This window comes from Camponotus floridanus, unplaced genomic scaffold (genome assembly GCF_003227725.1).
Source record: "Camponotus floridanus strain SB8 unplaced genomic scaffold, Cflo_v7.5 scaffold34, whole genome shotgun sequence".
NCBI lineage: Eukaryota > Metazoa > Arthropoda > Insecta > Hymenoptera > Formicidae > Camponotus > Camponotus floridanus.
In genome coordinates this window covers 1,315,420-1,338,990 of record NW_020229481.1, presented here as the reverse complement: position 1 = coordinate 1,338,990, position 23,571 = coordinate 1,315,420, and the positions used below count along the sequence as shown (strand labels likewise).

At 33.4% G+C, this 23,571-nt stretch overlaps 1 protein-coding gene across 2 annotated transcripts in view; it reads right to left on the bottom strand.

Annotated features, from left to right (window-relative positions):
- LOC105256699 (neuroligin-1) overlaps positions 1-23,571 on the bottom strand; it is a 269,355-nt gene that overhangs the window by 14,619 nt on the left and 231,165 nt on the right. For both annotated transcript variants that reach the window (XM_025410760.1, XM_025410759.1), the window contains 3 exons: positions 21,561-21,858; positions 12,462-12,614; positions 9,414-9,614 (listed from right to left, as the gene is read on the bottom strand). In XM_025410760.1, the coding sequence (XP_025266545.1) occupies positions 9,414-9,614; positions 12,462-12,614; positions 21,561-21,858 (652 nt within the window). The remainder of the gene's footprint in view (positions 1-9,413; positions 9,615-12,461; positions 12,615-21,560; positions 21,859-23,571) is intronic.

Below are 23,571 nucleotides of genomic sequence, written 5' to 3'. Positions count from 1 at the left end.
TTTTACAAGTGTAGCGCGCCTTCTATTCCAGGTGACATTAGCGTCGCCAGGGTTAACGCCCTTAAACTGTCACGTTAAACCGCGATATTTCACCCAGGGTACCCTCAATCTACCCTTCTCCTCTCCTCTTTCTCCCATCCGGGACCCGTCGTTTCGCAACTAGCCTCGTTCCGCCCGCCAGCTGCCATAATTTCTCCACAATGTCATATCCACGATATGCGGATGCTGCGTCGTGTCTATAAAATTTCGGCAACGGCATCGAGGGTTGATTCATTTAAATCATTTTATTCGATCTTCTTCACGATTTCTCATCTCGGAAATTCGAGGCTTCGATCAGATTCGGCAAATTGGCGACAGAGTTCTCGATAAGGAGAATAACGACAGGCTTCGCTCAACAAGCGCGACAAAACAACAAGGATGGAAACTGTATACTTTTCGTTAGCGAAGCGGCGAAAGATTAAAGGCAAACAAGAAACAACGGCGCGTGACAGCGGTAATCAGACCGGCTTACGTCCGGGAATGGATTTTCACCCGGGGCGAACGAACGCCGGGCATCGAACGGTCGGCTGGTTTGACCAGCTGATCGTCGTTCAGAAATGCGGTATACCACACCGGTGACCAATCGAGACCCCTCAATGGCCTGTAATGTGCACGCTCGGGGTCCCACGCTGTACCTACTTACGACTTTAACTCGGATTTTTCTCGGATTTTAGCCGTCCACGTTCCGGACTCGAATTCTCTCACCGGGATTTCAGGAAAATTCTATCGAGAAGGAAGGGACTAAAATCCAGTGGACGTAAAATTTCTGACGTATTCGCGAAGGATAATGTCCCCAAAAAATACGAACGGGTACGTTTCGTCCATTTTTGATGAAAAACAAGAATTTGATTCGGTCCGCATATATACACACTCGCTTCTTTCGATTTCAGTGAGAACGAATTTTTGTGCGAAATACCGCTGTACGGAAATAGAGCTCGAAGATATGAGTGCGAGTAAATTTTATTTATTTTTTTTAAAGGTTTGATTTTCCAGCGTTTGTTAAATGGGATCGTTTGAAAAATATCGAACTGAAAGACGTATTTGTTCGTGACCGGCGTTTTTTCCAGATATTTTATCGAAGTTGAAAAAGTTGGCCGTTCATGTATACAAGTCACGCAATATTCGCACATAGTTATCGATGATATTGCGCTTTTAAAAAAAAAGAAATACGAAAAATATCATAGACAACGTGTTGATCTATAAAATATTTAGTAAGCCATAGCTTTGCTATAAAAAAATTACAGAATTATTATTTCGAGGAGAGATAGAAATAGTTAGTTTAGTTTTTCCAGAAAAAAAACAGACATTTTTTTATTGTATCAGGAAATGAGAGAGAGAGAGAGAGATCTCTGCAGATGTGACGTAAATTTTCAGCCGATCCGGGAGGAATTTTATTTGGATGGCACGTAAATTATACTTTGAAAGAGAGCGACGCGATATGGCAGTTTTAATTTATTTTCTTCATTCACGCTTTCACGAACAGGTGCCTGCGAAACGGAATGTCCGCGTCTACTTCCTTCGCGACCTCCTCCAGGATTGTCGTATCCAGAACATATTCTCACGACTTGCCGTGACGCTTCAACTGGCATTCCGCATGTAAATTACTTCGTGCGCCTCTTGAAAATTCTATAAACACGTACGGACCTTAGGGAGTACTATACTGATTGAATCAGGCTTGAACACGTAAGCGCGAACACGAAACGCCTATCATCTTGAAGAGGAGATTGCGCGATATTTTAGCCGTGAATTAATTCTATTCTTTATCACCTATTATATAAATTCTTGTCTTTTTTCCTCTATTTTTTTCCAGCAAGCAATTATTTCCATTAAAATCTGGAAAGAAACCAATAACAATTTTAGGAGAATAAATATAAAATTAAGGGGATTCCTCAAGCATACTTTTTTATCGACAAAAATATCGTAATTTTCGGAAGTGTACCATTTTTTATTGCCTGTATAGAATTAAAACTTCTTCTCCAGAATTGAAGTATACACGCAAACGGACACGTGAAAACTCTATATAGTATGAGATTTTATATTGAGAAAGAAAATAAGTATAAAATTACATTTTTATTTATCGACTTCTTAAATCAACATGGCGTCAGAGCTGTCAACTTGTACAAATATTAGCTTCTTATAAAAGTTTTATAAGCTTAATTATGCACAAAACAGTAGCTTTCACGATTGTGTCCTGCACCGTAGAACATTGTCAAAGTATAAAAATTGAATTTAATTGCCTAATTAATAAATGACATTCTTGCGAAAATTTCAGTTCGTATGTATCTGAAATATCGGTAAAGTAGAATAAAAAAAGTAGTGCATCTTCTTTATAAAAAAGTGATAGAGAGAGATATGGGGATGAGGATTAGATGAGAGCGCTATAATCGTGTAAAAGTTCGCCGTTCAATGAGGGATCCCCTTAAATCTAAATCTCTTTTTTATAAAATTAATCTATAAAATTAAGCCCTAATTTGATTTTAATGTATTTAAGTAGCCCTAATTTGATTTTAATGTGTGAAGCAATTTATTGCTATTGAATATACACACTAACGCAACGTACCCGAAAATCGTCGAAAACTATCGTATATCGATTATTGTGCCGATTAATAACTTAATAACTCGCTAGGAAAATCCTTTAATAGTATTACGGCAAAATTTCGTAGGTTAGCAGCCTATCAAAAAACGATTTTGCCGCTCGTAGAGATGATAAAGTAACACGCCGAAATCAATTCCGCATCCGGCGATTGTACGCGGACCAATAACGACGTGGTTCTCGAAAATCCGGGAAATGGTCCCTTTTTTTTTATAACGTCACTGTGGCGTTTCTCTCCTCGGTTATTTTCGCCGGTAACGAACTGCAAAATAGAGCGAAGGGGTATATATGCAGCGTGAAACGGAAGACGCCGAGGTGGAAACGCTGTTTGGAAGCTATTTTTGTGACTTATTGTTATGCGTTGTATTGCATGGCGTTCTTGGTTTTCCTCGCTGCGCACTATTCCCCTTGGGGAAATTCGCAACGCATTTCTAATCGTGATAAATTTTCATAAAACATCCCATAATTAATTCTGGGAACGCCGACGTGTACGTTTAATAAAGGGAAAATTCAAGATTATTTCAGGAGGATTGAAAAAATTGCGATCGAGTCAATAATTTATTGAACTGAAAGATTTATTCGAAATTTCATCGAAATGTTTTTCATATGTTCCATCTGTCGATTCACCGAAACTTGATTCGTTCGTTTTTCGCGCGCGATATTTTCAGAAAATAAAATATTTTATCGGGGGGAACACGCGCGCGGATACGTCTCTCGCTCTCGCGCACAAATATAATCGAAAACGTCGGCGACGCTCGAGTTGCCGTGAAATAGCCGTCGCGAGGCGGATCTTATACGATATGTCTCGAGGTGCAGCGAATCAGACAATTGCCAGGAATCACACTCGGTTGCTTTCCTGATTACTCACGAAGCCAATCGCTCGTATCTCTGGTCCGTGGGAGTCGTGAAACTGTCGGGGGAACGAATGCGAGATAGAGAAAGAGAGACAGAGAGAGAGAGAGAGGGAGAGAGAGAGACAGAAACAGAGAAAGAGATAGCTCCGGAACAAGTGCATCCCCATCCAAGAATTAGAGGAGCCATACACACTTATGCACAAATACACATGAGAGGAGAGAGGGGAAGAGAGAGAGGGGGAGAGAGAGAGGGAGGGAAGGAGGGAGGGGGGAGAGATTGATTGATTGATTAATTGACTTTTATTAGCTTTCTCAGCTATTTATAGTATACAATTTTAAATTACATTAAATAACATTAAATAATATATATTCCTTTAACATTCGTTTGAATGGTTCGATTTTATTACAATGTTTCATCTCGGCTAGTAAATCATTATATAATTTCACTCCTTCATAAAAGAGAGAGGGGGGAGAGGGGGAGAGAGAGAGAGAGAGAGAGAGAGAGAGAGAGAGAGAGAGAGAGAGAGAGAGAGAGAGAGAGAGAGAGAGAGAGAGAGAGAGAGAGAGAGAGAGAGAGAGAGAGAGAGAGAGAGAGAGAGAGAGAGAGAGAGAGAGAGAGAGAGAGAGAGAGAGAAGACATTTCGAGGCGTGTGTCGCACACCTGAGTCTTCGTTCATAAAAAATTACAACGAGAGGAAAACGATAAATCGAGACTCCCCCGTGCCTTGAGAAGCTTATTCCTCTTGTCCTTTCCCGGGTGATGATACGTAACATCGACGGTCTTCTTGAGACTGGGAAGGGGTGGAGAAGAGGAGGGAAAACCGCGTCCCGATCATCCATGAGAGAGGAAAAAGTGACTTTCTGAATTACACGAGAGATCGATGTAATACGAAACGTTTATGTCTTCGATGGAAGATAGACAGAAGGAGAGGAGGATGGTGGAGAAGAGGGAGGAGGAGGGGAGACGAGGAAGGGAGTCTTCATTTATCATCGAGCATCCCGCCGCCGGAGGCGGACAGCGGCGGAAAAGCAATCGCGTTTCGTTGACCCGGCTAGTTATATCGACGAAAAGCAAACCGATCGTTTTGCAACTTTTTTACGCAACGTCAGACAAAGTCATTAGCGTTCGTCGACGTAATCGCGTCGGTAAAACAGAACGAAACAATGCCCCGGAAAACAAAAAGCGGATTGCCGGACAGAAAAATCGACGAACGACGGAGATCGACGTATTATCGATACTCAAATCTCTCGATTTCACACACCGTGACTTAATCCGTGATTTTATTACAGAAATCGTGCTACGCGCGTTCGACGGACAGTATATTCTCCCGTATCGCGCTATGTAAAAATCTATTGATATTTTCGTAGCGTCCGCAACCGACCGGCAACGCTCTCGACGTTTTTTCCATTCATCCCACTCAGTCTCCCGTTAACTTTGCATAGACTTGCGTCCCGAACGAACAAACTGCTGTATTCCGCTGCAATATTAAAGGACTCTACCAAACGGCGCCGGTTTCTTTGATATCTACCAAAGAGGCCAGTTTATTGTTTATCGCGGGTTAAAATAAAACAATAAATCTCTTTAAGAAGTCCCCTCAGCGACAATTCAGATCTCAACCCTTTGAACGTTCCGAGAAACTTTCCGGAATAATTATAATAATGTGAAAGAGCTCGCAAAAATACAGACGTAGACGAGAATTCGCGTTTCTCTCTTACGAATTAAAGTTCGATGTACTTTCGTTGCCGCTTCGCGTGTAACCCCGCTTGTTTCCTGTGCATTTCCCGCTCCGCTCCAGAGAAATGGAGCATCCTGCCACTTACTGCAATCTCTGACCAGCGGCAAGAAGCGCAGAACCGCACCTGGTCTCGCCGAAACCACCGGCGGCGCCGACGTCGGGATCGAAGGAGCGGAAAGTGCGGGAAAAACCGACCTACCCCCGTCCGAGAGCACCGAAGAAAAGCGATTTCCCCGAGGGCTTTTTCGCCTCTGCCTTGCCGAGGCAAGGTCCTCGAGTGGAGGAGCGGTATGCGCGGAAGGAATGCACAAGCGAGGAGAGCGATGTTCTCCTCGAGATGTAAACTGTTTGTGCTGTTTCCGGTACAACCGGAGGCCCGGGAAATGGTCAGACGGTGGAGTAGATCCGGCAGGCCACTACCTCAAAAGGAACTCTCTCTTTCTCTCTCGCTTCCTCTCCCTCTTTCTCTGTCTCCTTCTCTCCGTCTTCCTATTACCGCTTGTCTTTCATGTCCCCTTCTCAGCGCTCGTTCTGCTTGTCTGAACGGCTATTTACGTATCCGGCTTTTCCTACTATTCCTAGATGGACATACGATTGATGCTGACACTTTCGAGAACTCGAAAGTTGGGCTTTTTACGGAAGAAACGTTGCTTTCCGTAAAAAGATAATTTTTAACTTATATTACGTAGAATGTATCATCATTTCGTCCATAAATAAAGCAATCATTTTTGTAATAAAAATTCAACATGTACTCTCTAAATGGAATCTGTATTATCACTGAAAAGTCAATAAAAAGTTACTGATTCCTCAATTATAAATATAACAAATGTGAGCTCTCATTGAACAAATTATTTCTAGCAATATATTTTGTAAAAAAATGTATCGAAGCTTTTAACCAGTCTTGTTTATTTTTAGTAGGTTTATTACATTTTAAGAGTAAAAAAGTGTAATATGTATATAATTATGAATTTTGATACTAGATATACGAAGGTGGTTTGAAAAGTCCATGCAAAGTCTCAGAGAGATGGCACCACTGATGTGTATTGAGGTTATTTTCAGTTAGTAGCATCTCTTGGAAGAACACACACCAAGTTTCAGCCAGATTCGGTCTATTTCTCTGTATTTGGCGTTCGTTTGAATCGAGGAAGTCAAGTGATTTCCAAAAAATGGATGGAAGAGAATTTGGCCACAAAATTAATGGAGTTAAAGTTCCAATTTCGTTCCGCATCCTCCCCTATTCTCCAAATTTGGCTCCTTCGGACTACTAGTTGTTCCCAATATGAAGAAATGGTTGGCGGAAGGGAGATTTTATTCAAACGAGGAGGTGAAACGAATGCCTTTTGCAGAGTTGGACCAATCCTATTATTCGGAAGGGATCAACAAACTGGAGCCGAACAGTGCCGAACGAAGTGCATAAGCCTAAAAGGAGACTACGTTGAAAAATAAACAAGGTTTATTTCGAAAAATTAAGCAGTTTTCATTTTTGCACATACTTTTCAAACCACCCTCGTATGTTTTATTCGAAATATGAAATGATATGTCAAGATTTCTCTCAAAAAGTAGCAATTTAAAATAAATATAAGAAACTTTAAAAGATACATCTTGAAAACATATAATCTGTCTATTACTGTTACTAATTTTTTAATGAACTCCTACCGTCACTAAAATATAAGATGAGGAGCAAAAAGTGTTTTCACTGAATTACTTATTGATCTTGAATGAGAGGATTCTTGTGTCCCTGCTTTGACAGATGACATTTTCACTGATTTAGTTCAACGGAAAGTATAATAGTTTCAGGTATTTTATATGATCCAAACAATACATGTATATAAATTATACATATATCGTGATAGGAATATCACGATAGAGGTAAAAAATATCTCTCGCTCCAGATGGTTGTCTCTAAAATATACTGTTGCGATTACAGAATGATGAAGCAAATATATCAAAAACATGTCAAATTTTTTGCGCATAAAATGGACCGTCGATCATGCGAAGCGTATAGATCAGACTAACTACGCGACCCTCAGCACGTTAATCGTAATTTTCTTGATTGGCGCGGAATTAGCGTCCAACTATATCACGCCGTAATCGCGTTTGCGTGGATTTATCGCACGGCGACGTATTTACGACGCTTTTAGCGTCCTGCTTTTGTTCCCCGCCGCAAACGACGCGCGTCCCGACGACCATGCATTTTTATTATTGCGCAATTGCGTCGGGTCCTTTGCCTGAGTAGCTTCTACGGGGAGAGTCGCACCACCTGAAGGACAAAAGCCGGGGAGATCGTTCAATTCCAGTCGGTGTTGTCCGACGATGATAAAAAGGAAGAAAGAAAAAGCTTCTCTCTCTGTCTCGTTTCCTCCCTTTATCGAATAAAATAGAGTCCTGCAATTTGTCACCCCGAGCACGGATCAATGGGTGATGTTTTTTTGAGAGGGCGGACCCTTCGGTTGTCTCCTCCACATGAGAGATCCTTGCCAACTAATCCCCGAACGATTAATCTATCTGAGGCTCGGCGTCTCCAGGCTTCTCTACCTGAGCTTTATTTCGCTGGGCGAAATAATTTTTGGCGAAATCATCGGCGAATAAACAAAATCCATCATACTTTTAATCGTCTAACTCCCCGCTCGATTACATCGAATTTCCCGCATATATTTTCCGCCGGTATCATTTTTCACCGAGCTTTTCTTCTCTCTTGTTGTAAACAACAGCGTTATTAATACGTTAACGGCGTTACGTACACATTGGATCAACTTACTCGACAAGCAAATATTTTCCCTGCCTTCAACACCCCGCGTTCATATCGCGATCGAATTGATTTACTTTATATTACAATAGTCTATCGCGGGAACCGGAATGACCGATAAACTGTTGTGCCTGGTACAATGATGGGATTATAACCTGTCAAATGACTTGATAATGCATTGAAAGGAATGAGTTTAATATACTCTTGCAAAGGTAAGCATCGATCGGTCGAGATATGAAAGATACAAATACTCTTATTTAAAATGTGTAAAAAGCACAAAGTTTCATTCATTTTATTCCCTTTGTCTTTCCTTCTCATTATCGGACGATTTTCTCTCATTTATAAGAGTTACACTCTCAAAATTGAAACTTTTAAAATACATCATTTTATGTGCAACACGAGCAGAAAGATTAACTTACACATCATGGATCTACTTTCCTTTTGATTTTTAATATTGCAGAGGATTTTCACATAAAGGATGCATTTCCATGTAATATGCTTTGAATTATATGATGCTTTATTTTTGTTTCTTTATATTTATGATATATGATTTACGACTTTTAAAAATATTGTAAAAATAAAATTTTTAGAAAAGGAGATCAAGTCTCAATGACCTTAATCTTAACACGTTTTCAAAATGATGATTCTTAATTTTCCAAAGGTTTTCCTCATTGTTAAGCATTTAACACATTAAACATTTATCACATTATTAAATATTTACCAACTGATTTAAATATGCAAAGAGATTTAAATATCTATATGCAAATATATCGAATTTTCATTGACTTTTTATTTGGTATGGAAAATTTCAAAAATTTTATTGTATCTTTTACAGTTTTAGTGTAAAACAAAATAAATAATATATAAATTTTATTGTAAAATAAATAAGCCTCCGCGTGAACGCAGGAAGGACTCGAAAAAAACTAAACTAATCTAAAAACTAACCTAATCCAATTTCTGATTTTAAATTGAAATTAGTTTTGGGTTAGGTTTGGGTTAGGTTAGTTAAAATTTCTTCGGAATGGAAGTGCAGTGAAAAAGGGATGAGATTTGATAAATCATATATAATACGCAATATTGAAGTAAATAATCAGTAAATTTATCTTTTTATTGACATTAACGGAACTCATTGCGAACTTATAAGGCTGCATTTATTTTGAAGCTAAACAGTAATTCTGAATCGTGTTGACAGTGATATAATAACGAGCCAATATAAACAAAAAATATAAACACCCAAATAGGATATAACGAAAACATGATAAATAAGTACGAAAATCGTGATATTTCGAAAAATCATATCTCAGAAATCACAAGAAAAAATTATGTAATTCAAAGTGTGCATTATTTAGGAATGCACCCTCAATACATGTCAAAATGACTCGTGAGGTGTAAATTAATGTTAAGATTTATCAAAATTAAAAATAATCACGTTGTTCTTCCCCTACCTTTGCTATAAGGCGCGAGCAGTAACAGATTCACTAACGCCGCTCCAGTGTCATGGCCCATTAGAGTTATTCGCGTTGGATCGCCGCCGAAAGCGCCGATGTTCTCACGCACCCAGCGGAGTCCCATCGTGATGTCCTTTAAAGCCAAATTCCCGCCAGATCCGCTCGTCCTGTCGGCGAATGGACGAGTCCTCAAGAATCCTGGAAGAACGCCAAACCGTTTGCAATTCAACACTCTCACGGGATTGCTTGTCGGGATAATATCCTTTCTCCCCTTTTCTCGTTTTATTACATTTCCTCTCTCTTTTTTTCGTCCTCTCGCAACATTTAGAGCGGTGAAGCTTATTCGATTTTAAATGTCACTCGTAAATTCGAAAGATACTTAAGCGAATAAATTCGCTTTCAACTGAAGAGGAACAAAAGATTTCAAGTGTACGATAATTCCGGGAATTTTAGAAAAAACTTCGAAAAACCAAAGCTCTATTGTACATGAACGAAAGAGGTTTTATTTAATGTTTCTTTGAGTGCAGAGATAGTTAAGCGAAGCATGTAAATGTTCGTTACACCATTAAGTCATAATCCGAGACGGTTTCATAAGCAAATAGATGGAATTGACATTTTCGGACTTTGTTATACTCGTCGTGCAATGACAGAGATGCAAGCTCGTAGGTCTTCGAAATACTAATATTGACTTAAGTATGGTTTATAACCGCGGACTACATCTCTCTATATGTATTTGTAGCGTGTAGCTAGATAGTTAATGATACGAACTTACTTGCCGGGAAAGTGCGAGAGTCGTAATAAGCGACCGTTTTACAGAGACATGACGTGGTATCTTTGTGGAGGAACATAATTAGATATTTAAATATTATTATATACAAAGCGTCTCCAGAATTAAATGTCTTAAAATATAAATTTAGAATTATTGACATCTGAATTACAGCTAGGAATAATTAATAAAGTTATATCCCTTACGAAAAAGAACTATTGCTGATTACACATAAATATTACTAATAATTACATAGGAATATTACTGGATATCACAGGAAATATTATTGGATACTACAGAAAATATTACTGGATATTACAGGAAATATTACAGGATATCATAGAAAATATTATTGGCAATTACATAGAATGTCAATAATTATTTCGTACCACTACCGAAATATATTACTGCCAAAATATATTATTGTCAAAATATTACTGCCTGAATAAAAGAGGCTTTTTGGAATAATTTCAGTAGTTACTGATAAGACAACAATATTTTAATAATGATTTCCAGTTAATTTTAAAAGAAAATTAGTAAACACAATGACCAAAATATATTATTGCTATTTTTTCACCACTGAAATAGCAGTAAATATAATGGTGATTGTGTCCAATAATTTTCGTTTTAAAATTAATTGAAAATTATATTACTAAAAACATTGTGCCTTATTAGTAACTATTGAAATTATCCCAAAAAGCTTCTCTTCCATAGGATGTCACTTTGTTTTTTTAACATTGTAGAAAAATATTTATTGCAGAAAGTATGGAACATTAATTTTTAAACATTAAAAAACGTTCAATAAAATTTTTTTTTAATACTAAAAGCAATAACTTATATTAAATATATAAATAACTTATACTACATATTTACAAAACATTTATTTAATCAAATATATATTATTTATATATAAAAAACCTATATTATTTGTATCTTTGCAAACATATTTTGCTGTCTTATTTGAAGAAAATATTTAAAACTTTTAATATAAAAAAAATTTTTAAGTTTTTATATTTGCAATAATATTTTCAATATATCCCTGCTCATATTATATAATAGAATTAATCATGAGCAACATCCTGTAATATCTGCGTGTAATTCGTACCCTCAGTAGTTACATATGCAGTGATCTTTCCAGTGATATCCAACAGGCGAGTAATATCTGTCTGTATTCCGTTGCTAGTAATTATTATAGAGGCAATAATATTATTAATATTCGCCTTGATAATTACAGAGCCACCAGTAATAATCACACAATCGCGTGTAATAATTACACGGCTGGCAATAGTTCTTTTTCGTAAGGGATTGTATTATTATTCTATTAATATGAACTTGTCTCATAATGGCTAATATTATAATGGTGAAATACCAAAACTGAACACAAGCACCATCGATATATTATTGAAAAATTCTATATTTCTACTTGTTCAATGGTTTTCAAAATGTCGTCGTATTGAACAAAATTTATAGTTATATTTTAATTTTCATATTTTCAGTAATAAAATAATTGGAACATACCATTTATTTATTATAATCTAATAATAATTTTATAAAATTCTATATTCAAAATGATTAGATAATTAATATTAATTAATATTTCTTGGCAGTAAGACGTTTGTCAACTTTTTCATTTATTTTAGGATTTTAAACTCATATTTTAAGTAGGGATGCAATCCTGAAACAAATTATGTATACAGGGTGTTTGGAAAGGTCAATTGAATAGGTGGTGAAAAAGGAGCATGAGTAGGACATATAATGTAAATAAATTTTTTTCTTATTGGCTATAGTTTAGAAAATACAATTCTTTATGGGGGTGCATAAAAAGTGTTGAAATCCCTTAATCTTTCGAAAAGTACGCATTTTTGAGAAAAATGTTTTTTACAAAAATTATAGGATTTTAAGTGAAGCATTACACAGAAAAATTAGAATGATCTTGAATAGCGTTCTCAAGGTCACGTAAAGATAACCTAGAAATTTCACTTATTGTTAGACATTTCTATTGACCCTGTATAAACACACACGAAAGCTTTTCTACAGATTAATTATACATATATAGCATACAAAGTTCACGAAAGCAGCAAATTTTGAATAAATAATTATAAATTGGAGAAATTACGGGGAGAAGGAGGGCTATGTAAAAATTGAAATGTTTTTATACACAACAAATACCACAAACCGCTCGAAATTTCCTTGTTCATTCCACAACCGTGGAATGTTGTGTCCGCTTAATGAAAATGCCTTTGAAGGTGTGCAAGGGTTAATTATAGAGTGGCACGTACCTAAGATGCCGAGACGATAGTTGAGTGTGATCACTATGACGTGGCCGGCGCTCGCCAAAACGGACCCATCGTACATGTTACCCGATCCCCATTCGAAACTCTCACCGTGTACGTAAATCATCACCGCATACGGCGCCTCCAATCCTCGAGATCCTGAAAACAACAGCACAGCACTGTCGCTCTTCCATTTTCTTCCTAGAATAAACCTCTTATCCGTATAAACCTACCATTGACAGATCCAGCTTTCTCGTAATACCGTGCGACATTATCGCTTACCTAGCATTATGTTTTCCCGCTTTATCCCTCGAGAAAGCCGCGGAACAGCGGGGATTTCGTTTAACGAGTTTGTATCGTTTTGTACACAAATTTTTCCCGTATATTATTTCTTTGCATACATTTTTTGATGATCCAGTTTAATATTATGAAAAACTGATGATATTTGAGATTTTTTTTTAAAGAATATTGATTAAATAAATTAATATTTTTTTTTAAAAATAATTTAAATATTTTTTTTAAAGAAATTAATCTTTTTGACGTTTTACATCTATGTTTTTATTAATGTTTATAAACGACAGTATTTTTAAATCTCTCTTTTAAATATTTTTTACACACTTTATACACTTGCACACTAGCTTTTTTTTATCAATATGAGTTTTTTATGCGTAGTATGTGTAAATATGATATGCTATTTCTATGTAATTGCTTGAAATGAATAAACTCAGGCTAGTTTTATGTTGTAAAATATTTACGGGGTATTGAATCTAATTTCATTAGAGAAAATTAACACACAGCGTCATTTTAAAATTAGGTATTTCAATTTTGTTGAAAGTTTTTCATTTCCTAAAACTGAGAAAAATATCAAATATTAATTTTTTAAATTTTAATTAAATTTAATATCTCCAAAAAAAGTGCTGTACTTCATTAAAAGAAAAGAAAAAGTTATTTTATCTATTAATTTTCAAGATAAAATCACTTCAAAATTTTAAAAACAGGCCTTGGTTTGAAAAGACACTGTTTAAAGTTTTTAAAGTTTTACAGAGCCATTTAACATTAGAATAACTAATTGAATTTATATTTATTTTTACCACATCCGTTAATTTGACGGATATCAAAAAATATTTTATTTATTATCATTTTTAATTTTTTTAGTAACGTTTAGTTACAAAAATATCGCTTGTTTTTTTTCTTGTTAAAATAAAGCATTCAGAATACTCTATATATATTATAATATATTATTTCCTGTAACTTTGTATGTTTTTTCTGAATTCTTTTTATAATTATTCAATTCTATCATAAGAAATAAAACGATATATTTTGCAATGATAATATTTTCAATTATCATTATATTCTAGAAATTGTTGTCTATGTTTCAAATAAAATTCAAATTAAATCAACAAAATTAGTTTGCGTTAAAAAGAATATATTTAAAAAATAAATATACCTTTCATTAACACAATAGGTTTCAAAATAAAATTCAATTTAAATCAACAAAATTAGTTTGCGCTAAAAAGAATATATTTAAAAATAAATATACCTTTCACTAACACAATAGGCGCTTATCACATGAATTTTGACAGACTGACAATGAAAATGCGATTTTCCTGAATTATTACCGAAATAATATGCCAATTAATATTTGCCGTAAGCGAGTTGCGCGATACCATATCGGTTTACTTATTAAAAAAATATGTAGATAGCATTTCTTTGAAAAATTTTGCGTGCGCGTAGAAAGATCTCGCGTGACTTTGTATCCTACAAAAATTATTTTTATCTTTTCATATTTCATTTTGTTCACTCTAAAATGTTTGCATATTATTAAATTTTCAAATAAATTGTGATGAAATGTGAAATTATTAAGTCCGTCACACATTTTGACAGGTTTTGATATATTTAGATATATACTATATACAGAATTTCGAAATTAAAATGATTAATACGTTGAAAATAAATTGACATGTATCATTTTATTATTTTGATAAAAATCAATATGCGTTCTGACATTTTAAAAATGTCTTAATAATTTCTGTAATTTAAAATAAAAAATTGGAAATCTGTCATTTTGATTTGGTAGATTGTATATGATAGATCTATTGTTAAAGATCGCACGCTATCTTATTTAATATTACAACTCCGTCAATCTTACGAATACTTCAATAAAATTTTTTGAGAGACGTAATTTTTAGATATCATACTTTCTAGAAAATAGAAAAGTAGGAAATCAATTTTTTTTATTCTGCAGTAGACTCGATCCTTAACTTTATTAATAATAATATATATTCTCTTTCTCTCTCTACATTTCAATATTAAATTTATTCTTGAATCTTCAATATTTTTGCAAGCTTTATAAATACAAAATAATATTGTTTTCTCTGAACAGCCAATTAATCCTCCCATTTACCGACTAATTGCGACTAATCCGCGTAAAGGGTCTCCGATTCCCAAGATTTCTCAGGTGAAAACCGCCTCAGAAACGCGCGATGTTGCATCGGATACTACGTTGGGATTTGTCGCACGTAGGGCAGCTTCGGGCGAAAAACCCGCATCGCGTGTCAAAGGCATTAATCCTTTGATTCCGGACAGAGATGGATGCGAGGTCGCGCTTTTATCGAGTGACTTTGTTCGCTCGCGAATTCGATCGATTCGCGCTGCGAATTTTGTATTCACGCGCAAAGTCACGCGAGATCTCCCTACGCGCGCGTAAAAGGAGGCTTACGCGATCACAGATACGCCCGAGATGCATTTCGGTGCACGGCCACGCGAGAATTCAGCCATCGTAAACGCTCAATACGTTTGGAAATCGCTCCGAATAAAACGGGACGCCCTCTTTCAAACGCTCGTCTTTTACGGCGGATGTAAAATTTTATCACGCCGAGGGTGTCACATATATAAGCGTCGGAATGAAGACGAAAAAATTAAAAGGAAAAATTTTAATAAGGCTATACGATTGTAAGATTTTTTTTTAGATTCGCACGCATTTCAACGATTTGACATGGAATCTTTGCGAATCAGGAAATTCTGATATAGATGAAACTTTACACATATGGACAGTGTTTACTGATGTGTATCTAGATAAAATTATCTAGATAATCATCTAGATAAAGAAATGGATCATCTTTATCTTTAACTAGATGAAGAAATACAAAGTATCTTTATCTTTAATTATCTTAAAGTATCTTTATCTTTATCTTAAGTAAAAAATATATGTCATTTTATCTAAAAATTGTCTGAGATGTTTTCATTATGCAAAAGAGTTTTCCAGGCAAGCTTCTAAAAATCTATCTAAAATATCTAAAATATATTTTTATTTGGAAAATAATATTACAAATATGCTTTATCTTGTACTTGTTTTATTTAAATTTGTGCAATGCATTAATGTATATTTTATAAAAATGATATATGTATTGTTACACATTGATTATTATATTATAAATATATTATAAATATATTATAAATATATTACAAATATAAATTAATAAATAAATATTTGTCATATCATTTATATACCTTTTTGCTATTATTTAAATATTCTTTAGGAAAAGAGAAAGATTATGTGTTTATGATTTTAATATCCCATTTATAATCTGTGTCACAATTTTTACAAATATTTATAGTCTTATAAAATAAACAAAAATATCTGGATAATTATTTAGATTATCGCAATAATCATCTCATCTTTCATCTAGATTAAGTAACAGCAAAATCATCTTTATCTCATTTAAGATAAATTTACGGATTTTTATCTTTATCTAGATAATTTTGAAATTATCTACAGCAAACACTGCATATGGAGGAGGGAGGAGAGAAAATAAATAGATAAATTTGCAATTATCTAAAAACGATTCTGAGAGATTGAATTATCCCTCATATATAGACCTTTTGCTTTTCTCAATAAATCTCGAAATATCAAAAAATGTTTCATACAAAAGAATTTCATGGTTAAAATACCTCTATTTAAACAAATTAATAAAATTTTGGAGAGAATTTTTTTCACAAATTACTATCAAAAATTTTTTCAAAAATTTTTTTCAAATTCTATTAATATGGTTTAATTGTGAATCTTTTGTACAAAACATTTTTTGATATCTCGAATAATTTTCGAGATATATCGAGAAAAATAAAAAACTGCTTTACATATAGGGTTTCATTCCTTAAAATCGTTTTTGGGCGTACAACACCTGATAATTTTAAAAATATTATATATTTATCCTTGTTATATGAATGTAAAATCAAAATTTCGCGAAAGTGAGTTAGATTTCAAGAACTTTTCGATGCATTCTTCTTTTCATAGAATTTTTAGTCACATCATTATTGCAGATTTTCTGAAAGGTCCTATTTAATTGAAAATCATTTCGTGACTAACAAACTAATCGCTGCATTGCGACTAATTAATGCCCGTCTGTTACACAATTTGCGCTACGATCGGATTACCTGACTTCAGGAAATATCATCCTAAAGCTTTACGAGAGAAGTGGTTTCGCGCAAATTACATACGCTCGCAATGATCATAGTTGGCAATTCAATCGTCTCTCGCGCGGTGTTACTTTGATTATCTGTTAACTCGTAAAACTCGTCCAATTAGAAACGATCATTTGCTAAGTAGACAAAGCTGCTATATGACATGCTTCGAAACAGATCTTGTGAAATACGTCATCTTATTGAATTTGTGCGCTCTATGTGCAATCCTTATGTATCCTTACGGTCATTATTAATTACGCTTTAATTGTCAAATGGCGCTGTACAAGATACTAAGATTCTTAATTTTGTTCGAAATTCGAGATAAGATCAAGACACATTTTTTAATTAATTATCAAGACAATATCAAAACAAAATTGATAAGATTAGATTGATTTTGTCAAGGTGCATGATTTTTAGATAAAAATTAAATTAAAATTAAATTATGTTATATTCGTAAATTAAGAAAAAATCTATAATTACATTATATCATATTATATGAATTATATGAACTATATAAATGTATTATATGAAATATATATTATTGATATATATATAAATCGTGTCTGCGATGAAGAATCGAAACGCGAGCACGTAATCTTGATGAAGAAGATAACATAATTGAATTTACGTACATGCGAGTCCGGCTTAAGCTGCCAGAAGAGGTAGACATAATATTTTTCTCTTTCTTTTATTTTTTTCTTTTATTTTTCTTTTATTTTTTATCTCCTTCAAGCTGGCAATGAAAATGATGATATACATTGCTCTTTTCTTGATATGCGTGACAGTTAAATATTTTTTATAGTCTTGTTTATTATACATTTAGTTTAATATTTTTTATATACAGAATAAATGAAAAGAATGGTTAAATGAATAAAACAAATGGTATAGTACAAAGAAATATTATATTTAATTTTTGATTTTATACAAGCATAACAAATAAAAGAATAATGTTTTGAATTGTAATCTTTAATATTATATAATATATTTAATTTTAATTTTTAATTTATTCATTAAATATTTTGTTTTTAATTTAATTTTTTATTATGCTTCCTTCTCTCTCATTGTCATGATTTAATACTACATTTTATATAAACATTTTATGTAAATATTCTCTTTTTCGTGTTATTCAATCTATTCAATTTTATACAATCGCTTCATTTATATTGGAAATTCGATTGAGGATTATTTTTCTTTACAAAACTTTGTAGTGCGTTCTATTATTCGCATGGCTCGCATAATTCTCAGTGGTTTTCTTTTCATTTTAGTTTAAAATTACACGATGCGGCTTTACGTTGCAAATTCGCGGTTTATCTTTCATCGCGCATTGGGAAACGTGCGACGTAACGCGTGCGCCTCCTCCCGAGGGTTGATATTACCCGGCATAAAGATACTAATTACTTTAGGACTAATTACTTTAGGAAGCAACTTGTGCGCCACGTAATACTATACGGACGCATAAATTGTCGGCACCCGATAGATAATGTAGTCCAGAATTTCGGGGGCCAAAATTACCGCCGTCGCCGCCGCCAACTACGAAACTTTACAACGGCCCCGAAGGTAATACGTTATTTTCCGGCATGTAATTTTTTCTCTCTTTTTTTTTTTTGTAGTCGCTCGGCATTAATCTCGGTCGATCGCATCCCTCGGACGTGTAATTTTGAGCGAAAAATTGGCTTGATTCTTTTTCTTACTCGCGCGCTTTTTCTCGTGCTTTACCACTCAACGTTATCAATTTTTTTTTATAACAACGTTTTTCGAAACTTTTTTATTCGAAGCATATTAAAGAACGCACATTAATGTATATTATAATATACGTTTTTCTCGAGGCAAAAATTAAGTCGGGAATTGATAGTCAAGTGACAATCTTTGTGAACTATGTCGCTTAAATGAGTGATAATAAGATGCGAAAAATAAATTATTTATGCAGGTAGCAAAGGTGGAACTTTCATTAACTCAATGTGGAGAGTAGCTTCACTATCTTTCCGAAGAATAAAGACCTTCATTAAAACTTATTATCCCCTTTTACTCTGTCAGAACTGAGGAACTTTACGTTACCAGCGAGGTACTTTGGCCGACAATAGAAACGTAATTTTGCATAGCCCCTTTTAAGACGTAATTTATCGCGTGACCTTGTCCTATTTCCATAAAAAAAAAATCTACACCCACGAAATATCACGCAATATGTAATTTCTGATAAAGGCAAATAATTGTGAGAAAATGAATTCTCAACGAAGCCTCCTTTAAAATGGCTTTCTGCGAATGAGAGGAGTCTGTTTTATTAATAGAATGTCATATTTCTTTTTGTGTATCGAAATCTTTTTATTAGTTGCACATAATAATAAATGCTTCTCCATGATTAAAGTATACATAGCCCATACGGCACAGAAATATTGCAGCAAGATTGCAGAAATATATCTTTGCAAGATTGCAACATTGCAGAAAGGTTGCAAAATGTTGCTGAAACGTTGCTGCAATATTGCAGCAACGGTAAAATGTCCGCTTATAGAAATATAATATTTAATATTACAAATACGTTGCACCGTAACATTGCTGAAATATTGCAATGCAATATTGCAGCAATGTTACGGTGCAACGTATTTGTAATATTAAAACGCGTTTTGCTACAAATGCAGACACCGTTTTAAATTTAATAAATAAACTGTGAAAATATAAAAAAATGTTTAAGAAAGATAGGAAAAAATGCCTTTAAAAAAACATCTATTAGTGTTTTTATTAGATGTTTCTTAAATATTTATCTCAATAATATTACCTACAATTATTTTACATACATTCTATACCAGAATATTTTAATACGTGCAATAAATGAATTATTTCCTATTTACTTATTCAATTAAGAAAAATCTGTTTAATATTTTGAAATCCAATAAAGGATCTAGATTATTAAACAAATTATTTGTTTAGGATTCAGAATATTAAGTAAATCAAGTCAGTTTATTGCCAGAAATTAAACTGACACAAGACAAGAAATATAATTACCACATTAATCCTTTGTAGACCTTATATGCATCTTAGATGAATTCGAATACAAGTTAGTTAAATTGGTGTCGTCGCGTAGCGGCAAGTAAAAACACATGTTATACATTTTCGCTATGTTAAAACGTTGCTGCAACATTGCCAAAGTAATATTACAAAATAATGTCTCTGCATTATTTCTGCAACATTACACTGCATTGAGCAATATTGTAACATTGCAGCAATGTTGATGCAAGCTTATGTGCTGTATGGGCAGGAACAAAGAAAGAACCTTCCGATTTTATGTTAAAAATAAAAAAAATTGAAATTTTTTTTTTCTTTTTAACATAAAATCGGAAGAAACAGTTTTTCTTATCGGCTTCTGTGGTGAAGTCATAATAATATACAGTTTGTCCTAGATCACCCGTATACCTATTTTAAAATAAAAATAAATGGATAAAATAAATAATGTCGCTAGTCAGAAAATCACAAGGATCGTTGAAAAAAAATGTAGTCGACCAAACTAGCCAAAAATTTGTTTATTAATACGACGTTTCGACCATATGGTTGTGGTCCTTATCAAGTATATACGATGCAATAAAAATCAGGAGACAGGCATAGAGGAGACAGGCATAGAGGAAACTGAGTTTCTTGACGAAGTCTCAAACGGACGCATCAGTTTCTCTCAAATTCAAATCGAGTAAAAAATAACGTTTTTTGTTAATGTGACTTGTGCAGTTTTGCAAGATTATCCTCTATGCCTGTCTCCTGATTTTTATTGCATCGTATATACTTGATAAGGACCACAACCATATGGTCGAAACGTCGTATTAATAAACAAATTTCTGGCTAGTTTGGTCGACTACATTTTTTTTCAACGATCCTTGAAAAATAAATGGTTTTTATCAAAAATCGTGAACATTTTTTCTAAAAGTGCCTCTGTCAATCCTAAAATTAACCTTGAAAGTAACTGTGATGAAATAATAACGTCAATTTTAAGATTAACAGATGCACTTTTAGAAAAAACGTTTGATACAAAAGTTTCTTATTTTTTTCTCGTACAATTCGAATCTGTAATAAAAAGTACCATGTTTCCCTAAAAAAATTCCGATCCGGATGGCGTATTTCCGGTCGGAATCAAAAGTTGAAAATATCACCATTTGATAGAGCGTACCCGATTTACTTAAAAATTGTTCGTGATTTTTGATAAAAGATTAATATTATAAATATTAATATTAATATTATAAATATTAATATTATAAATATTATAAAATAATTAATTAAGTAATAATTATTAATAACAATTTAAATCCTAAAATAAAACATATATATATTAAAACCAAAGGTAAAATAATCTTTCAACATAAATATATTAATTCATAACGTATCCGAGGTAATAAACCTCGTATTATAATAATTATTAAACACATTAAATTTATTCAAATTATTAAATAAACATACAATTCTATTACTAAATTTATAAATATAAATATTATACTAGAATACATAATATTATCCCATATTCTCTTAAACAAATCAAAATAAACCTCCTCCTAAAATATTTAACCATCATTTATTTTCATTTTAAATGGGGTGTATAGGTGATCTGGGACATCCTGTATATACATCCTCTTAAATGTTATATTATATTCACTATATATATTCTCTTACCGCTTCCGGGTATATACAGGTTGAGAAAGAGGCAGTCCTCGCTCTGATTGGCCAAGAATATGATCATTTTTTTGAGCTGTTGATACCTGCCGTGCGGCATTTGCAGAAGCGCGGCAGTGTCATTGGTAAGATCCGGATAGTTTTGCGGGCACACCGCACCGAAGGTGTCCGCCAGTTTGACGCCGCTCCAAGGTATCGGCGAGTTCGGAGCGCGGAATCTTAACTCTCCCACCGGAGGCGCGGCGTAAGGTATGCCGCGAAACACTTCCACGGGGTCCAAATGCCGGCTGTTCAGCTCCTGCAACGGGAGAACAATAGAATGAATTTAATATCTCCAGAGAAGAGGAAGGATAAACTTCTGTCAGCCCGTCAGTATCGATTCTAAAACGACTCTCAGTTCATCGATGTTCGGAATCTTATCGATTTCGCGGTTATCGAAGTCTTTATTTATAGACGTATATATTTATCAACTTTATCGTCTCAAATTTAGAGATGTAAAAGAACTATCTTTTCTTTCACAGAAAAGAAGTGTTGAAAAAAAATGAATTTGTTTTTTTTTATAATTTTTTTAATATAATATGATTTCTTCATCATATCTTTTTGTTAATGTAATAAAAATTATTAAATTTCTTATATTTTTAATTTATCTTTTTTCAAAAATAATTTATTAATTTTATTATTTTAATTAATATTTATTTATTTAATAAAATTATTTAGTTAACAAAGTTAATTTTATTAAATAAATTAATGAGATTTTTGCGACAAATTACATCAAACAGGACATAACAAAAGTTTATTTATTATGCATCTAATTGAAAACTATCCAAATTATCATGTTTGATATCATTTTAATCATAACAATCTCATTAATCCATTAGAATTATTTTCAAAAAAAGGTAAAAAATATAAGAACACTTTTCTTTTATTATATTGAAATAGGGACAGAAGTAATTTTTAAAAATTACACAAATTATATTTTTGTCTCTAATAAAGACAATTCATTCAAGTAAATTTTTACTTATTTTTGGAGAATTTATCTCATTAAAAATAATAATTATGTAACTATATAACTAATTGGAATGCGATCTACATTTAAAATAGCGTTATTAGTTCAAATCTATCATCTAAAGATCAACTTGTAATAAACAAAACATATATAAAACATATATAACATATTAATATTTATAAAAAAGAATAAAATTTAAAAAGAAGATCAAAGTTTATTATATTTTTTTCATAAAATAAATCATATTCAAAACGTTTTGTTTTTTTCCTATTCGTATACCTTATCGATTCTATATTTAAGGATAGCTTTAAAATTGATAAATTTAGCTCTTCTTTTCTTCCTTTCGTCGTTCTTTGTTATGTGCGCAAGTGGTTTCTAAAATGTCTGTCCGCGATATATCACTTTCCGTCCTGTGAATCTCCGAGTGCAATGGTAACAGACACAGTTGAGCTTTTGCCCGCACCCAATATCCATCTCCTCCTACACACTTCGGAGACGCGACGCGCGAGTGCTTCGAAGAATGCTGGGTTAGGATGAGGAAAAGATTCCGTTGACACGACACGACCGTCCTGAAACAGGCCGGTGATTAAAAAATGTTGCATTAAAAGAGCGAGTTCCGATTCTCGCGTTTAATGAAAACGTCGCGACAATTCGAGTCACAAAGACAGAAGGAATGTAAGCATAAGAGATGGCGGAAGAAAAAACAATTCGAGTTGTAGGAAGGATCTCTAAATATTTATATAATGTTTAATTATATTTAACATACTCTCTAAAAGTGAATCAGTGTATTATCACTGAAAAACAGTAAATATAGTCACTGATTACAGTAGTTATAAGTACAGTACTGTAAATCAATGATATTTTATTGAAAGAATCAGTTAATAATTTTGACTGTTCAATCAGTAATATTTCTCAATATCAGTAATATTTCTTTCGTTATTGTCAGTAATATTAAACTATAATTCATCTCTCTATCTATTTCATATAAAATTCAAAATTTTATTT